Source organism: Chelonoidis abingdonii, chromosome 10 (genome assembly GCF_003597395.2).
Source record: "Chelonoidis abingdonii isolate Lonesome George chromosome 10, CheloAbing_2.0, whole genome shotgun sequence".
Classification (NCBI taxonomy): domain Eukaryota; kingdom Metazoa; phylum Chordata; order Testudines; family Testudinidae; genus Chelonoidis; species Chelonoidis abingdonii.
The window spans coordinates 48,876,053-48,893,759 of record NC_133778.1 but is presented as its reverse complement, the minus strand read 5'-3'; the positions used below and the strand labels follow the sequence as shown (position 1 = coordinate 48,893,759).

Here is a 17,707-nt window from a genome sequence, read left to right as displayed (position 1 = left end):
AAAACGTCTGAAACCTTTAGACTCACATTTATAGGTGGTCGTTTTCTGACCACTGATACTATATTCATTTTGACCCGCTTTTAGGGGAGGAAATTGACAGGAAGAAAAGGTTAGTACTGCCAGCAGCCTCTAAGCACAATTCAAAAAACATGCACACTGCTGGTAAAAAGCTGAGAAGGAGAGATTATAGAATGGCTTGGCTGAATCAGCTCCTCTCTTTCCTCTGCGGTTTGTGGCTTCAGAAAAGGGTCAGTGTGTATATCAAGTTGTCCTGAGGAAACTGAAATGCAGGAATGTTAAATGACTTGCCTGTGGAGGGGTAACATTAGTGATCTAGGTGGACCTAACTGTAGGTTTTAAGAAGTTGGACCTGAATTTATCCTAGTTCATGAGTCTAGTATTACTGATTTACTTGGTGATACGTCACTTTAGAAACTTTTGTGTCCCACCATCTAGATAATTTTTGTCTTGACAGTTTTAACTGTCCTTAGAAGTCCTAGTGCTGACCGGAGAGTTTCCTCTCAGACCTCATTACATGGGCAGGTTTGAAATTTTTTGAGAAAAGGTATTGAAATACAAGTTAAGGTATGTCACTAAACAGTAGCTAAGGGTTAATGTTTTTCTTTCGCCTGTAAAGGGTTAACAAAGAGAACCAAACACCTGACCCAGGATCAATCAGGAAATCTGGATTTTTTCAAAATCAGGGCGGGGAATTTTGTGGGGTCTGATTCTTTTTGGTTCATGTCTCTACAGCTAATGAGAAGGTTCTTTCTATTTTTAACGTCTGTTCCAAAATATAAGTTACAGTTAGAGGGACATAAACAATATAGGCTTTTATGTTGTTTTTGGTTTGTATTTACATGTGATGTAACTTGCTTGGAATTTTTGCAATTGGATATCTTTTGAATTCCAGACTGTTTATCTTCATTTATTCTCTATAAGCAATAGCCCTGTTTGTTCGATTTCTGATAACGGAGGAATATTTTGTTGTCTTTTTTCTTTCTTTCGTTTAATAAGTTTCTTTTTAAGACTTGTTTGAGGTTTTTCTACTTTGGATGGTAAGATAACGAAGGGGAGGGAATTCTCTTTGTTGTTAGACTCTACGGGGAGGATAGCCTCTGCAGCGGCCAGGGAATTGGTGGGGACGGGGAAGAGAGATAGAATCATTTCTGTTTCCTTGTATTTGAGGTTTGTCTCTTTGTTGAGTAGAGGAGACATGCTTCTTGGTATTGTGATGTAAAGAGATTGCATCAGTACTCTCAGGTTAGCCCAGAGAGGAAAGTCTGGGTGGGAGAGAGGGGGAAGGGAAGTGGGTTATTTCCCTTTGTGGTAAGACTCAAGACCTCTGAGTCTTGGGGTCCCCCAGGGAAAGATTGGGGGGACCAGAGCGAGGCAGGTGCTGTAATTCCTGTCTGGTGGCAGCGAGATAAGATCCAAGCTGGTAATTAAGCTTGGAGGTTCATGCTAGGCACCCAGATTTCTGGACGCTAAGGTCCAGATTTGGGAAAGATGCTTATGATAATACAAGTTAAGGTATAATATCACTTCTTTCTCTAAGAATCATTATTTGGAGTTGTGTAATAATGTCCCTTATTTTATCTACTCATCTGAGTCCAAATATTAACATTTTGTGTAACTATAATTAATAGTTATTAAAAGGCAATGCCTAGAATTATGACCTATGTATAGGATTGCAATTCCGTGTGAATTTTATAAAATGGATTGGAAAAAAAATGTTTGAAGTGTGAATTAAACACTGCTTTCTCTGGACTATGAACTTTCTGTGGGCTGGAACCTTTCACTGTTCCTCGTGGACCCCACTGATTTTGTGAACAAAGCTGATCATATTTCTGTATAACTAGTTGCAGTACCTATACTCTCACTTTCTTGTTTACGAACTATTATTGTATGGCTCTCATTAATTCTGTAGTTTTTGTGTTTGTGTAATCATTTGTATTTAGGAAAGGATTTTGGATCAATTGTGTTTATAATCCTGTTTGGAGGGGTAGAGGGGGAATCTAGCATTAGTGCAACTCTGAGGTTGGGAGAGAATCCAAAATTAACAAATGAGGGAAAGAAGAGTTGAGGGTGCAAAGTTAGTCTGAAAAACTGATGCATATTGAACCACAGGAGATAAATATGCAATGAAAAAGTATATTTGAAGATAATCTTTTTAAAGAATATGGTTAACCCGATGGAACTAATGAAATCACCCAAAGACTAGGGATGAAAAGAGAAGAGGAGAGAGCCAAGAATGGAAGGAAACTTGAGAGAACTCCAACAGAGGGGGAGAGAGAGAGAGAGAATGGAAACAAGATAATGTCATTGAAAGATGCTGAAAGAGTGGCCAGAATGAGAGGAAGAGAACCAAGGAAGGGAGGACAAGTCACGAAAGCTAACGGAGGAGTGTGTGTCTGGTATCAATGGCAGCAGAAAGTTTGAGCATGGAACATAAGTCTCAAGAATTAGCCATAAAGAGGTTGTTTCAAATTTTGAGAGCACTTTCAAGAGATTGGAGTGGGCTGAAGCCAAATTGGAATGGGTAAAATACTGAGCCTGAGGTGAGAGGTAATACATAAGTTGTAAACAGTCTACTCAATGAGTTTGAAGCTAAAGGAGAAAAAGTGAAGACAAGATAGTTGTTGGAAGGACAGGCAGTCAAGGTTAGGATTTTTATGTTTAAAAGATGGAGATACCAGGGTATATTTGAATACACTTTTATCAGAGGAAAAGGAAGGAAGGTTAGCAGGCCAGAAAGAAAATAGGGCTTAGAAGATAGAGAAGGGGGTTTGGTATTAGGTTAGGTAGAATTATAGATACAGCATTGCTGAGCTTTAACAGAATTTCTGGTGTGGAGGACAGTAAACTGCCACACAGGGTTTACAGGAGGTAAGGAGGAAGCTTGCGTAGTGGTACCAGGGCAAAATCTTGTTCTTAGAAAATGTGTAGATCTGGCCATATATATCTTATCAGCTAGTCAAACTACCAAATGACTGAATTTATTGCTAAAAATAATTTATTTACTTTATCTTCCCAATAAAGTTACAGTAGACTTTTAAACATACCCTTATTAACTGACCTTTTCTAGTTAGCTGAAGGATTGAACAAATCTGTCAGAATGCATTTTTACGATTATGGCAATATGAACTGCCTTGGGATTAGTCATTTTCAAAAATAATGTCATTAATTAGCTGGATGGATCTTCTGTTTTATTTAATTCCATTTTATTTTTGGTGTAACCTTTGGTATATTATAGCTAAGGATATTAGAAGATGTTTGTATTCTGAAAAAATACTTTCATTTGAAATGCAATTGTCTTCTTTGCGCTAATGATTAGCTTCTCTAAGTGTCTGCATTTATTGTAGCAGGCTATTAATATATCACTACCATCTATTTTATTAACAGTAATTATTCCTTATAATACATGTATACTGAGAGAGGCAAACAATATACATTTTTAATACAAATGTGAGCATGTACATCTAGAAACAAATAATTTAGGCCATACTTACTGCTTCCCAGGATAGAATCACCCATCCTGTGACTTTGAGAAAGATTGGGGTTCATGGTGGATAATCAGATGAATGAAAAGATATAATGTTAAGGGAGGGTGACTTGATCAGTCTGTACGTACATGGGGAACAAGTATTTGACAATGGGCTCTTCAGTCTAGCAGAAAGAAAGTTATACCTCAATCCAATGGCTGAAATTTGAAGAAAGATAAATTCAGACTGGAAATGGGCATAAAATTTTAGCAGTGAGGATAGTTAACCACTGAAACAGTTTACAAAGGGCCGTGATGGATTTGCCATCACTGGCAATTTTTAAATCCAATATTGGATGTTTTTCTAAGAGATATGTTCTTGGAATTATTTTGAGGAAGCTCAATGGTCTGTGTTATATACGAGGTCAGACTGGGTGATCACAATGGTCCCTTCTGGCCTGGGAATCTGTGAATTAAGAGCACCTGACAGGACCTCATTAACAAAATATTCTGTGAATTCATAATGATTTAAATAAATACCAAGAAAATACTTTATTATAATTGGTTACTTTTCTAGTTAGCCCTTCAAATATTGGGAGGAGAACAGTGGCTAGGACATTTTAAATTTAGAAAATACAGTCTTCCTGTAAATGTTTCTCCTTTTTTTGTAATGAAATAGCCATTAAGCATTTGACTCAAACTACATTTGTTACTGCTTGGCTGTAAAGTGTAATATTTTGCAGGTGGCATGATCCTGCTCTTATTGAAGCCAATGAGAGTATTGCCATCTATTGACTTCAGCAGCAGCAGGAGGTGAAATTAATATTTCATTTGTGAGTAGTTTTTGCAGAATATTGTAATCAGCTTGGCAGCACAGTGTAGACTGAGGGGATGTCTTGGAATGGAACTGCTACATTTGTCATCAAAGAGAGAGAAATGTTAGGTAATGGTGTTTAACAGTCTGTTACTTTCTGCTGAGCAGTCATCAAATCCAGAAATAATGATCTTGAACTGTTTTGAAGTTTTGATACAAAACATTTAAGAATCTTAGAATATTACAACTAAACCATTTGTTTAGCAACAAGTGAAAATCAAATAGGACTATGAAACAAAATTCTATTCTTTCTTGTTTTGAAATGTTTCCATGATCTGAATAGGCAAAATTACAAATAACATTTCAGATTTTCAGAATAAATGTTAAAGTTTCAGGAACAATTTGAATTATCTGCTTGTCTAAATTACATAAAAATCCAGATTAAAAATGTTAAAAATAGAAGTTACTGGTAAAATGATGTCATCATAATCATCATCATCATCATCATCTTCCTGAAAAGTACTTCATATTTCTTTAGTTACTTTTTAAAAAAAATCTCACAATAATTTCACAAAACTTAAAAGCAAGCAATAATTTTTACTGTGGAGCACATATAATCACTTTGGCTAATTAAAAGACTAACAATAAATTTGCAAAGGGACCATCACAATTCACTTGCTTAATGGGGGTGATTTTCTGATGAAGGTGGAGCAGAAATATGTTCATTATGTTTGGAGATACCCAGACTGTTGCTTATTAAAAGTAGTTCATACTAATTTCACTGCAGTGCTTTACTTCTAACAACTCTACAAAGTTTAGGTAGAACTCCTACAAAGCCTCTGCATTCCAGCTGACTTAAATTGAGTTAAATTGCCACAAATTGCATACCATACATATTTACCTTTTTCTTGCTTCTAGGCTTGAGGAGTTCGTATGCTAGTCAGAACAGTCAGCTTGGGCAAGAATTACGATCAGCTGTATCTCCTGACCTACACATCACCCCCATATATGAAGGGAGAACCTATTACAGTCCTGTGTACCGTAGTCCAAATCATGGAGCAGTTGAGCTACACCAAGGGTCCCAGACAGCACTATATCGAACTGGGTCAGGTAGGTATTGAATTGAGGTTTTTCAGAGTTCCCCAAGTTTAGATGATTTGCCCCCAAAATCTTTCTTAATTTACATGTTAGTTTTCTACTTGAGAGAATATAAATTGTTGCCACACTGTCAATACGCATGATAGATATGTATTGCTAATTTAAAATAATAGATTAGAAGCGATAAGTCAGTGAAGAAGAGGAAGAGACCTAAATCTGAAAGACTTGCACAATAATGGCAGATAGGAGTAAGAAACAGATTGGTTTAAAATGCTCTTTATTCTTTTGTGATCTCTATAGCAAGTACTCAAGACTATATGCTGATAAGTCAGTCTTGAGCTAGACCAAGGGTTCCCAAAGTTGGTTCGCGGCTTGTTCATGGTAAACCCCTGGCTGGCCATGAGACACTTTGTTTACCTGAGCATCCGCAGGTATGGCCGCTCACAGCTCCCAGTGGTCATGGTTCGCCATTCCCAGCCAATGGGAGCTGCGGAAGGAGGCGCAAGCTGGGTATATAGGGTATTTCTTGGTTTAAACCCTCACTAGCCAATCATAGAAGTGTAGGAAGTATAGGTCTGGAAGGGGCCTCAATAGATTATCTAGTCCTGTTCCCTGTACACAAGGACTACTTAATAACTAGACCATTCCAGACAAGTGTTTGTCCTATCTGGTCTTTAAAACCTCCAGTGACAGAGATTCCACAACGTCCTTGAGCAATTTGTTCCAGTGCTTAACTACCCTTACAGTTAAGAAGGTTTTCCTAATGTCCATCCTAAACCCCCCTTGCTGCAATTTAAACCCATTGCTGCTTGTCCTATCCTCAGAGGTTATTTAAAACAATTTTTCACCCTCCTCTTTATCACAATGTTTTATGTACTTGAAAACTGTTAGTATATTCCCCACTTAGTTTTCTCTTCTCCAGACTAAACAAACCCAATTTTCTTCAGTCTTTCCTCATAGGTTTTCTAGCTCTTAAATCATTTTTGTTGCTTTCCTCTGACTTTTTCCAGTTTGTCCACATCTCTCCTGAAATGTGGTGCTCAGAACTGGACACAATACTCTGGCTGAGGCCTTATCAACATGGAGTAGAGTGGAAGAATTACTTCTCGTGTCTTGCTTACAACACTCCTACGACTACATCCCAGAATGATGGTCGCTTTTCTTGCAACGGTGTTACCTTGTTGATCCATATTTATTATAGCCTTCCCCTCGCTTTTTCCTGTTTTATCAATACAGTAGAACCCTGCTAAATTGCACTGCACTAATTCACATCTTGCACCATAAAACACGTGGTCTCACCCAACTCCTCAAAGATTTAATACTGGAGTGCTTTATTGTAAGATCCAATATTAAAATCTAATTACTTTTATATGCAATGTGACAGAATATACAATGACATACTATGAAGTACTATCATAAATGAATTCAGTTTAGCTGTAATTCTCAAATAAAAGGAAAAGGTATGGTACCTTTGTGATGCATTATTCTGATTTTAGATCTTGTGTTCACTTACTAATTTGCACAATTATTAGTTTGCAATAGGTCTCCCAATCATTAGTCTGAATTAGGAAGGTTTTATTGTTAAGTCTTCAGAGTGATCGTTCACAATACCTATAATAATGTTTTTAAACCTTTTAAATTGCTTGCTAATAATTTTGTACCAGCTGAGGCATTCAGAGTGCTATGAATGAGGCACGAGTTTTGCAGTTTCTCTGTCCCACCTGCCACAGCTAAAGTCATGTAAGCAAAACTGAACCAGGTAAAGTTTGTCCAAGTTTTAGCTCAATTGGGAAATTGAAAAATGAAGTTCTACTTCAGTTAATATTCTCATGCTTTTTTTAGAAGAGCACAAAATACCATAAGAACACACTGTAATCAGGAAGGTTCATATTCATACCTCGTTTCACACACGAGTGGTGTTTTTCTGAACCATTTGAGATTAGTGCCTTGAAAGAATCTTTAAATCCAATTCAATCCCCAGTTAATATTTTGCCCAAGCAAGCAGGACAAACTTGCATCTAATTTATGAAAAGGAGAGGCATTAACATCGGGAGAGCTTCTTGTTTTATTTCCCATTTTTCTTTCTTCAGTACTATAGATGCATACAATCGAATGTTATTAAATACCTCTGAAGCTGTTCTATTTGTAACCAGGTTCCTCTTCAGTTCCTGGTTTACTGCTAATATATTTGACACATAGAGTACTTACTCCATTAAATACTGAAACACTCAATCTTATTTAGAAATAACTTGGGCCTGATCTCACAATAACTTTACTTGTGTAATCAGTTCATTACCATCCTTTGAACTTTTTCTGTAAGGATTTATCATATGAGAGGTGCTGGGGCCCTATCCAGTGATAGCTTTTTAGACCTCTGGGTATTTCAGTCTCACTTCAGCTTTAATTTTGCTTGCTTTTATTTTAAACCAAGAATTGTCTCATAACAAATGTCTGTAAAAGGTATCTAGCATATTTTAATATTGATTTTACACTAGGTGTTGGAAATCTACAAAGGTCATCCAGTCAGCGTAGCACACTTGCATACCAAAGAAATAATTATCCTTTGAACACAACAGCTGCCTATGCGGAACCCTACAGATCAATGCAGTACAGACTGTCAGAGTCCAGTTATAACAGGCTACAACATGCAACGCCAGCAGATGATGGTACAACAAGATCTCCATCCATAGACAGCATACAGAAAGATCCTAGGCAAGTCCAACTGAGCTTTCAAGAATCATGTACCATTGCAAGAATTATCTGATTCTAAAATTGTTCCGTGATTAAATAGAAAACCTTCGCAGTGCATTTTTTAGTTCTGTATTATACAGATCACTGTGATTAATTTAGGTTTAATGAGTAACAATTTATAAAATTTATTCAGAAGTTTAACCAGTAAGTGTATTGCTTTTACTTTGCTACAGTAGTTGACTGTTATTTACATTTGTGTTAACAATTATTGTAATTCTCTTCAAAGTTTATTTCAAAAGGAAATTTCATATACTTTGAGGAACATTTGTGAACTTGAAAGGTTTCATTTGGTTTTATTGAGTATTTTTTATTAAATTGTCACACATGTTTGCCAGGTTTTGAAAATGAGTAAGTAAATATCTAAATATACTAGATCATTCTGTTTATGAACAGCTTTTGCTATAAGGAACGTTGCTTGGAAATCTTTTGAATAAGTATACCATTTTGCAAAGGTAGAAAACAGTTGCTTCATATTAACAAAGAATAAGTACATTTAAAATGGAAATTGAGATCGTTTTTCTGGTATTACTTATTCAAGTAGTCCTGTAGACAGTAATGGGCCTACTTGCATGATAGACCAAACAGGATTTCCCCCTATTAGTGAACTTTCAAACCACTTATTTGGATCAACTTAATAGTGCTACAGACTTTAATAAGTCATGTTTGTGGTATTTGGCCATTGGTGCATTTTTTACATGTAGCCCATTAGCTTGCTCCACGTACTAAATATTGATTTACAACAGTTGTACTCAAACTGCCGCTTGTGAGTGCAAGTGGTTCTTTGATGTGTCTGCTGCAGCTCTTTATAGCACATTATATGAAAATACTGTGTGATTTAATTATTAACCCATCGAGATGCTTTTACTATGTTGTTAACCAATTGTAGAATACTCGGTTAGTCATTTTGCTGTGAGAATAATATATAGATTGAGCTGTAGCTATAAAATAATAATTGAATCAATGAATTCACAGTACTGTGGCTCTTTTGAGTAATGGTGATTGCTAATTTGGCTCGTGAACCACTGAGGTCTGAGTATCACTGATATAAAAAATCTATTTGAGAAGTAAGGTACTGTTTCGTCAGAGTAAAGGTGACCGAACCAGGTCTTTAAAAGTATCAGAAAGACAAAGGGCTTGTCTATACTTGGAAGTTTACTGAAATAGCTATTCCAGAATAATTAAGAGTAGGCAAGCCCATAGACTCATTTTGGTGAAAATAAAGAAGAGGTATGTATTATTCTGTAATCTGTATATTAGAACAAGAGAGGGAAACTGTGAGAAATCTTTTTCTTTGCCTCATTAGTATATTTGTTGTACAAGTTGCAGGCACAGTATTCATAGGAAGCTAATTACCATCTTTCTCCATAGCCATGTAATACTGTATGAGTCAAAATATAAAATGGAGTCTGAGCTACAGTAAATTGAGCAATAAATGCTTTGGGAAATATAAGAAGAATTCATATGCTGTATAAAATTCCCATCTCTTATCTTATCCAGATCTTGTCTTTCCCTGTTATAGCCAAACCCCTCTTAAGGTAAAAAGTATTGCACAAGTTAGGTTTTATGTCTTGAAATTGCAATGCTATAGTATCTTGACTGTTAGCAATTTAATAGCATTATAAATATTCCATAAAATATAAGAGCATTCTATTGAAGAACTAGTTAGAAAGAACTAATGTGTTAGCTTTTTAAGTCAAGAATTTCATGTTTTTGTAAGATATTATTTATAGTATGGTAATTTCATAGCCTGATGGTTTTTAAACTATTATGACTAGTTTGATTATCTGAAATGTTCCCTTTAAAACATTTTATAAGAATATATATATAATATAAATTGTAGAACCAACCACACTTATTGAAAGTGCAACCTACAGATGGAGTTTCAGAACCATATTAAAGAAAATCTTTAAAAATTATGCTAAACTCTTTATTTTTAACGAATATACTATTTTCAGAATTACTCCTCTGGTTCTTCCTGACTCTTTTCTTGCAGTTAAGTAAACAATAGTTGCTTACTATGAGTCTGGACTGAAGGAAATTTATTCTGATATATCCAAAATTTGACATTATTCACAGACTATCATCCACTGTTAACAATGCTTTTGAAAAAGTTGTAGCCTACCCGACTTTATATTTGTGAACAATAAGGTGTGTAGGTACAGATAAAGCTGTCTTGAGTGTAGTCAGTTCCATCTTCACTGTTTCATCATTAAAACAAGAAATGCACCTGATTTGTCTGTTATCTCCAATGCCTGATCTCGATTTTTGTTTTTGTTTTGTTTTGTTTTTTGTAATCTTCACTAACTGACTTTAAGGTATTTTAAAGAGACATTAACATCACAGTTGTCTTACTCCAGCAGCTAGGGTTGACATCTTTATCATCATATATCCACTTGTTTCATTTTAAAGGTTATCAGACATGTGGCTAGATAAAGCCCAGAGACCTTTACAGTACAGTTTGTTTCTGTTTTATCTTTAATCTGGTAGAGTGACCTCTGGAAATTATAATCTGGCCCTTGGATTGTGAAGTTATTGAGGCAGCTACCAGATTCCCTCTCTGTCTTTAAAACACCTTTCACACTTTTGGTTCTTCTATAAAATGCATTTGAAATGGAGCATCTTAAGTTGGAGCCTGTAAAATCCGTGGGGTTGTATCTCCATTTTAAAAATGAGGACAACTAAAAATCTGCTCTGTTATAGTCAGACTACAATGGCGAGGTTGACAAGTTTTAGACACCCCTGTTTTAAAGAGAGACTAACAAACATGTTTATTTTACACTCCATTGTTTGGAATTCTCCTGTGTGACCACCAGTTCTTCAGGGACAAACTACAGATCAGACTCAAGTATGGTGCAGAAGTCCACAGAGTTGATTGAGGCAGTTCCTGACAGGCCGACTGGACAGGGTTTCCCTGCAACAGTCTCATTAGGCCCTTCAGGGTCTTTTTGTAGTAAAGCAAACAAATAGTCCCAAAACCAATAGTCCTGTGCCAGACCTATCTTCTTCCAGAGGGCTCTGGCAGTCAGCAGTCTCTGTGGAGGTTCTGGGCTGGTCCTTTCCTCAGGGAGCACAAGGTAGATCTATTCTCTCTGGTCAGTGCACTTACTGGGATGTCCTCTTCCTTTTTTAACTGGCCTGTCATTATCTGACAGTAAGTGCAAGTATAGCAGGGCAAGGCTGAATGGGCCCACTCTAGCTCATTAACCCTTGTTGACTCAGTGTGGAGCTGGTATACCCAATCACATCCCTAAATCTGGAAAATGAAATTTTCCATCAATGTTGTCCTTTTTTATATATAGTTCTTGTGTTTCTAATGGAGACAGTTCATTCCATTTAACCAGTACACTTGTACTCTTGTCTCGATGATGTCAGCAAGAATAAGTGTAGCTCTAGGAGTAGTGTTTGTTTGCTACGTACTGCTGCTGAGCCAACAGGAGAAGTGCAGTATTACTTTTTTGTATAGAACCTACAAAAAAAAAGCACTCCTAAAATTCCATACTATTTTTAATAATAAATTCTTTTATTATTAAAACAGACCTTTAAAAAATCTCATTTACTTTTCACCGCTAGAACTATTTCTTTGCTTTCTGCATTATAATTTGCTTTCACAATGAAACAGTTTTACTTTGTGTTTAGTGCATTTTAAATGCTGGTTTGTATGTATTACCATATTGCTTCAACTTTTCTGCTGGAAAATGTTTTAATCCAAACAACTGTTTCCACTGAAATTTGAAATGTAAAATAACAATTAAAAATATATGCATTATTATTAGCTCTTTTTCACATCTTTATTAACATAGGCAGTATTTAAGATTTGAGCCCAAACATACGTAATTTGTCTCTTTTAAAAGAGGATCTTTAGAAGGTCAACAACCAACTGGATAAAATTATATGTCATATTCTGAGTCTTAACTGCTTGAAAGTATTACTGTGGAACAACATTATCATTCTGTTCTTGGAATTTTAGTTGCTTCACTTGTCTGGATTTTCAGCAAGAGTAAGATCTCTTTACTGTTTTGCTTAAAATTCTTTAGAAAGAGAAAATAGCCCAACAAATGTCACTGGATCAGTTCCTAAAGCTATACATTTCATGTCGTGTCTAATGACTTGCCAGGTTTTCGGCTACATAAAGTAACTGTGTACTTGGTGAAACAGTTACAATTAAACTATTTGTAAGTCCATGGTCCCTGGACAATTCAAGCAGTTACAGCTTTGTGGTACTTTATTTTGATATGGTTGACATATCAATCATATCAGTCCTGTTTTTGTCCAAGTATAATTGACTATAAAACAGTAAAAATGTGTTAAATGTTCAGAAAAAAATATTCGCTGTATGAGTTACACCTGTCCTTCACTGAACAAAATTTATAAGAACTAGGTATCTTCATATGGGTCATCCTCTCCCTCTCCCCCCTATTCCCATACTCTCTTTTTAAAGGTAAGGAGGTTTAGGTAGGTTTCAGTGATTCAGTAAGTAGAGTTAAAGTATATATTTCATTCTAGCTGTACAATCTGTATTAGCAATCTAACTGAAGAAGGCAATACGGACATTTATAATGTTTTTGCTTTGATGAATAAAGAATATAAAAGCTTTTCTACTGATGGGAAAACTGAAAGGTGGAATGGAATAATGAACCATTTTCACACATTTAGTTTCCTTTTTCACTTTTGAAACTACAGGGCGGCAAATATTTTAGAAAACTGCTAAGACTCTCCAATAACTATAGGGAGTAAAACATATGTATAAACTAACACCTTCCCTTGAATTTGTTTATCTAATGAAGGGAGTTTGCATGGCGGGATCCAGAATTGCCTGAAGTCATTCACATGCTTCAGCACCAGTTCCCATCAGTTCAAGCAAATGCAGCAGCCTACCTTCAGCACCTGTGCTTTGGAGATAACAAAGTAAAAATTGAGGTACAGTGTTGATTTTTTTTCTGTTTCGTGAAGAACTGCAAACAAAGAGCAAGCACACTTTTCCCTTTTATTTTGATTACAAAAGGTGACTGTTACACATGGATGTAGAATGCCTTTAAGCATGTGTTTGTACTAGGGGCATGTTAATTCTGAGGATTCTACATATATTAACTTTTCTCTCTTAATATCAAATGAAAAGCATTAAAAGTGGGTAATCCATCAAAATTGTATTACTAGTATTTAACCTGATGTCAAACCTTATATTATTTCTTAAATCTAGGCTTAATGAAATCAGCATTTAAAGAACTACTACTGATAATTAAGAGGTTTCAAAAAAAAAATCTACATAGGCCTTCCACTCTTTCTAATGCAAAGATTTTAAGGAAAAGTTGTGGTGTACAGTGAAGCACTAATCAAAACAACCTTGAATATTTATGGAGCTATGGAAAGGGTTTATCAAGTGTGACATAGAGGGAAGAACATAGTTAATGTCTAGAATTTATATAAACTTTGTACATATAAGGACTACTGGCCATCATTTTATTCCTTTCATACAGTAGCAATAAAATATCAATTGTTGAAGGAATCTGTTATGTCATACGCATCTCACATGTGCATCTTGTTCACCATTCTTTGTTCACCAGTATGTATTTTAAAGTATTTAGGTGAAAAAATGGAGATGGAGCTAATAACCCAACCAGCAAATTATATGGGAGCACGACTGGGATTTCCTTGGTTTTTGTCCTATAGTCTCTTTTAGTAGAGATCCTTCCTCTCCCATCGCTCAACAATTTTTAGTGTTTTATCAATAATAATACTTCATATTATGGTGGAGCACTTGCACTCTCATAGTTAAATTTGCTCCCAGATTTTCATTTTAAGAGATGAAAACATTCTACGCTATCTCTTGTTTTGAGTTAGAAAACCAATTTTAAGTGCTTATTATTGTTCATGAAATGCTTGACATTATTTAAAAAAAAAAACAGGTTAGATGTTGCTATTTTGAAATGCACAGTGCTACAAAAAAATGTCCAGTGTCTCATGGTTTCTTCTGACCTCTTTTGAAAACATACTATGGTAGTCCGAGATATGAAACTAAGTGTGTGTGATTCTTTGCAATGACCACTTCTGAAGAATGTTTGATAAAAGTTCCAATATTAGCTGTGTTAACTAGTTAATATTGAAAAAGTTACTGTTTTAAATGTTGATATAAGTTATGTTGATACCTTATATCCTTAGTAACACTGTATGGTAGCATAAGAGCTATGTCCACACAATGATAAAAAGTTTAGAAACACATGATGTATCAGACATACTGCTTAACAGATCACCAAAGGACTTCAGAAGATACTGTTGTAACCCTTCCTACCACTGTAAGGATTTGTCCTTCTGAGGGCTACACCATAAGTAGTATCTTATGAGTTTGCTCCTCCCTTTATTTGCCTGGATCTAGTACTTCAGTTAAAGCACCAGTAGTTTGTTCTTTCAGATCCAGGGATTCCAGATTCGCTCTTCAGAGAGATACATGTGTGGAATGAACAGCTGTGAACACCTGATAGGAGCAGAGTGTAACCCACACTTACACAAAATGTCTGTGTTACGCTTAAGTGTCTGCACCATATATGCAAGTTTGAGTCTGCTACTGCCTCCAAGTTAACAGATTTTACATAGTCCTTCAACCAAGGCACTAGGGGTTCAAAATTTTAGCTTCATGAATTCTAGATTTAAGTCTGTCAGACACACGTGAAGATTTGAATTTCTGCAGACTACCTGAAGCTCAGAACAAGCGTCACTGGCATGAGAAGTATATAACCCAGGCTGACATAGAGTGGCTTTTTGTCCCACTCTCATGGCTAGATGATATGTAATGCATCCCTAATCAGATCATCTGCAGGGGACTGAACCATCAGCCTGAGGATGTAAAAACATGATCCTCTACTTTGAGCTAAAGGATGATGGTCATTAACTCAGATAGTAGCCGATTCATAAGCTTGTTTGAGGTGGAGCCACACTGTGTTAGTGTGGGTTTGTGCAATATTTTCAGTAGAGATGGTGGTTCAAGGCATTTTAGAATAAGTTTTATAGTTTACAATGGCAGAGTACAAAATGGGGTCAGTGTACTACATACTGACACTACTTCAATTGTATGTTAGCAAAAATGATAATTTTTGTCATTTACTGCTGGCCCTGACTGTCAAGGAAATGACTACATAGTGGTCAGGCCTGCTGGTGGATTGCAGATATTCATCCTGCAGCTGCAGTTGCCCCTGCATTTCTTCAATTTCCAGAAGTTCAGGAGATCTTGTATCATCTTTCAGGAAGATACAAGATGACTCACAGAAGATTGCACGGGAGAACAAAAGACAAGAGGACTTACATTTAGAAAGAACAGGAGGTAGGTCAGAGAATCACACCAACACAGGAAGAGGCAGGTCTATGTGATTGGTTACTCCCTACTAAAAAGAACAGAGAGGCCTGTCACCAGAGCTGATCCAGAAGAGTATGCGGTCTGCCAGGAGCTAAAATGTGTGTTGTGGACCTGAAGCTGAAGAGAATCCTAATGGGAGCAGGAAAGAATCCATTGATGGTCCTTCATGTGGGAACAAGTGATACTGCTAGATTCTTGCTAGAATGCATCAAGGGAGACTATGTCAGGCTGGGGAAGATGCTTAAAGAAATGGAGGCTCAGGTGATCTTCAATGGGATTCTGTCTGTCCCTATAGGAGGAGAATGAAGGTGAGACAAGATTATGGTGATCAACAGATGGCTCAGGCATCAATGCTATAAGGAGGGCTTTGAGGTGTTCGACCACTGGGAGGCATTCATGAACAGAGGACTGTTCTCATGTGATGGACTCCACCTGAATAGGGAGGGAAATAGGCTTCTGGGATGGAGATTGGCTCAACTGATTAAGAGAGCTTTAAATTAGGAACTCAGGGGAGATGGCTGGAAGATGCTCATGTAATCTCTGTCCCTAATTCTAATATTGCCCAGGAGGAAAAATCAAGAAAGAGAGGATACAGCAATGGAGAAAGGAACAGCAGTGGTTAGGAGAATGGACATCTAGAGAAAAGATATTGATAATACCAATGAAGCTAACAGTGAGGTACATGATACTAGCAGTGGAATGACTGTACCGGCATCTGGGTGAAGCCAAGCAGAAACAACTATGATGTTTGTATACCAGTGCAAGGTGCCTGGGTAACAAAATGGAGCAACTAAAACTGTTGGTTCAGGGAGTGAAACCAGCTATTATAGGGATAACAAAACAAGGTGGAATAGTAGTCGACTAGAGTATAGGTATTGAAGGATATATGCTGTTCAGGAAAGACAGAAATAAAGGTAAAGATGATGGAGTAGCATTGTATATTGATGATGATGTAAACTGTAAAGAAATTACAGGTGAGGGAATGGATAAAATAGAGTCCGTTTGGGTCAAAATTTCTTCGGGGGAAAAAGGGTACTAGAGGTTCTCCTGGAATAGTGCTTGGGGTATGCTGCAGACCCCCCAGAATCCAATTTGGGTAGAGACAGAGACTTCTTGAATGTTTTTAATGAAATTACTACTGGGAATTGTGTGATTATGGGAGACGTTAACTTCCCAGATGTAGATTGGAGGACACGTGCTACTATTAATAGTAGAGCTCAGATTTTCCTGGTTGTGATAGCAGACAGATTTCTTCACCAAACAGTCACTGAACCAACAAGAAGTAATGCCACTGTAGATTTAGTATTGGTGAGTAATGAAGACCTCATAGAAGAGCTGGTTGTAGGACAGTCATCATGAGCTAATTCAATTTAAACTAAATGAAAGGATAAACAAAAATAGATCTGCAATTAGGTACCTTGATTTCAAAAGGGCAAACTTTAAAAAAAATTAAGGGAATTAGTTGGGGAAGGGAAGTGGACTGGACTGAAAAATTCAAGGATCTGAATGTGGAGAAGGCATGGAATTACTTTAAATCAGGGATCGGCAACTTTTGGCACACAGCCCACCAAGGTAAGCACCCTGGCGGGCCAGGCTGGTTTGTTTACCTGCCACGTCCGCAGGTTCGGCTGATCGCGGCTCCCACTGGCCACAGTTCACCACTCCAGGCCAATGGGGGCTGCGGAAAGCAGCGCAGGCCTGAAGCAGCGAACTACGGCCAGTTGGAGCCGCAATCGGCCGAATCTGCAGATGCGGCAGATAAACAAACCAGCCTGGCCCGCCAGGGTGCTTACCCTGGCAGGCTGTGTGCCAAAGGTTGCCAATCCCTGCTTTAAATCAAAGTTGCAGAAGCTGCAGCCCGAACAAAGAGAGAAGAATCACAGGGAAGAGTTGCACACCAAGCTGGATGAGCAAGCATCTCAAACAGGTTATTAAGAAAAAGTAGAAAGCCTACAAGGCATGGAAGATGGGAAGGATCAGCAAAGAAAGATACATCTTGGCGGTCAGAAAGTGTAGGGATAAAGTGAGAACTGCCAAAAACCAAGCAGAGTTGGACCTTGCAAAGAAGATTTAAAACTAATAGTAAAAGGTTCTTTAGTCATATACATAGAAAGAAAACAAGGAAAGAAGAGGTGGGACTACTAAATGCTAGGGATGGCGTGGAGATTAAAGATAATCTAGGAATTGCCTCAGTTTCTAATGAAGGAAATCAGGT

The 17,707-nt window shown here is 37.0% G+C and overlaps 1 protein-coding gene across 6 annotated transcripts in view; it reads left to right on the top strand.

Moving 5' to 3' along the window:
• PKP4 (plakophilin 4) overlaps positions 1-17,707 on the top strand; it is a 238,895-nt gene that overhangs the window by 132,639 nt on the left and 88,549 nt on the right. For all 6 annotated transcript variants that reach the window (XM_075070216.1, XM_075070214.1, XM_075070213.1 and 3 more), the window contains 3 exons: positions 5,217-5,408; positions 7,892-8,112; positions 12,936-13,064. In XM_075070216.1, the coding sequence (XP_074926317.1) occupies positions 5,217-5,408; positions 7,892-8,112; positions 12,936-13,064 (542 nt within the window). The remainder of the gene's footprint in view (positions 1-5,216; positions 5,409-7,891; positions 8,113-12,935; positions 13,065-17,707) is intronic.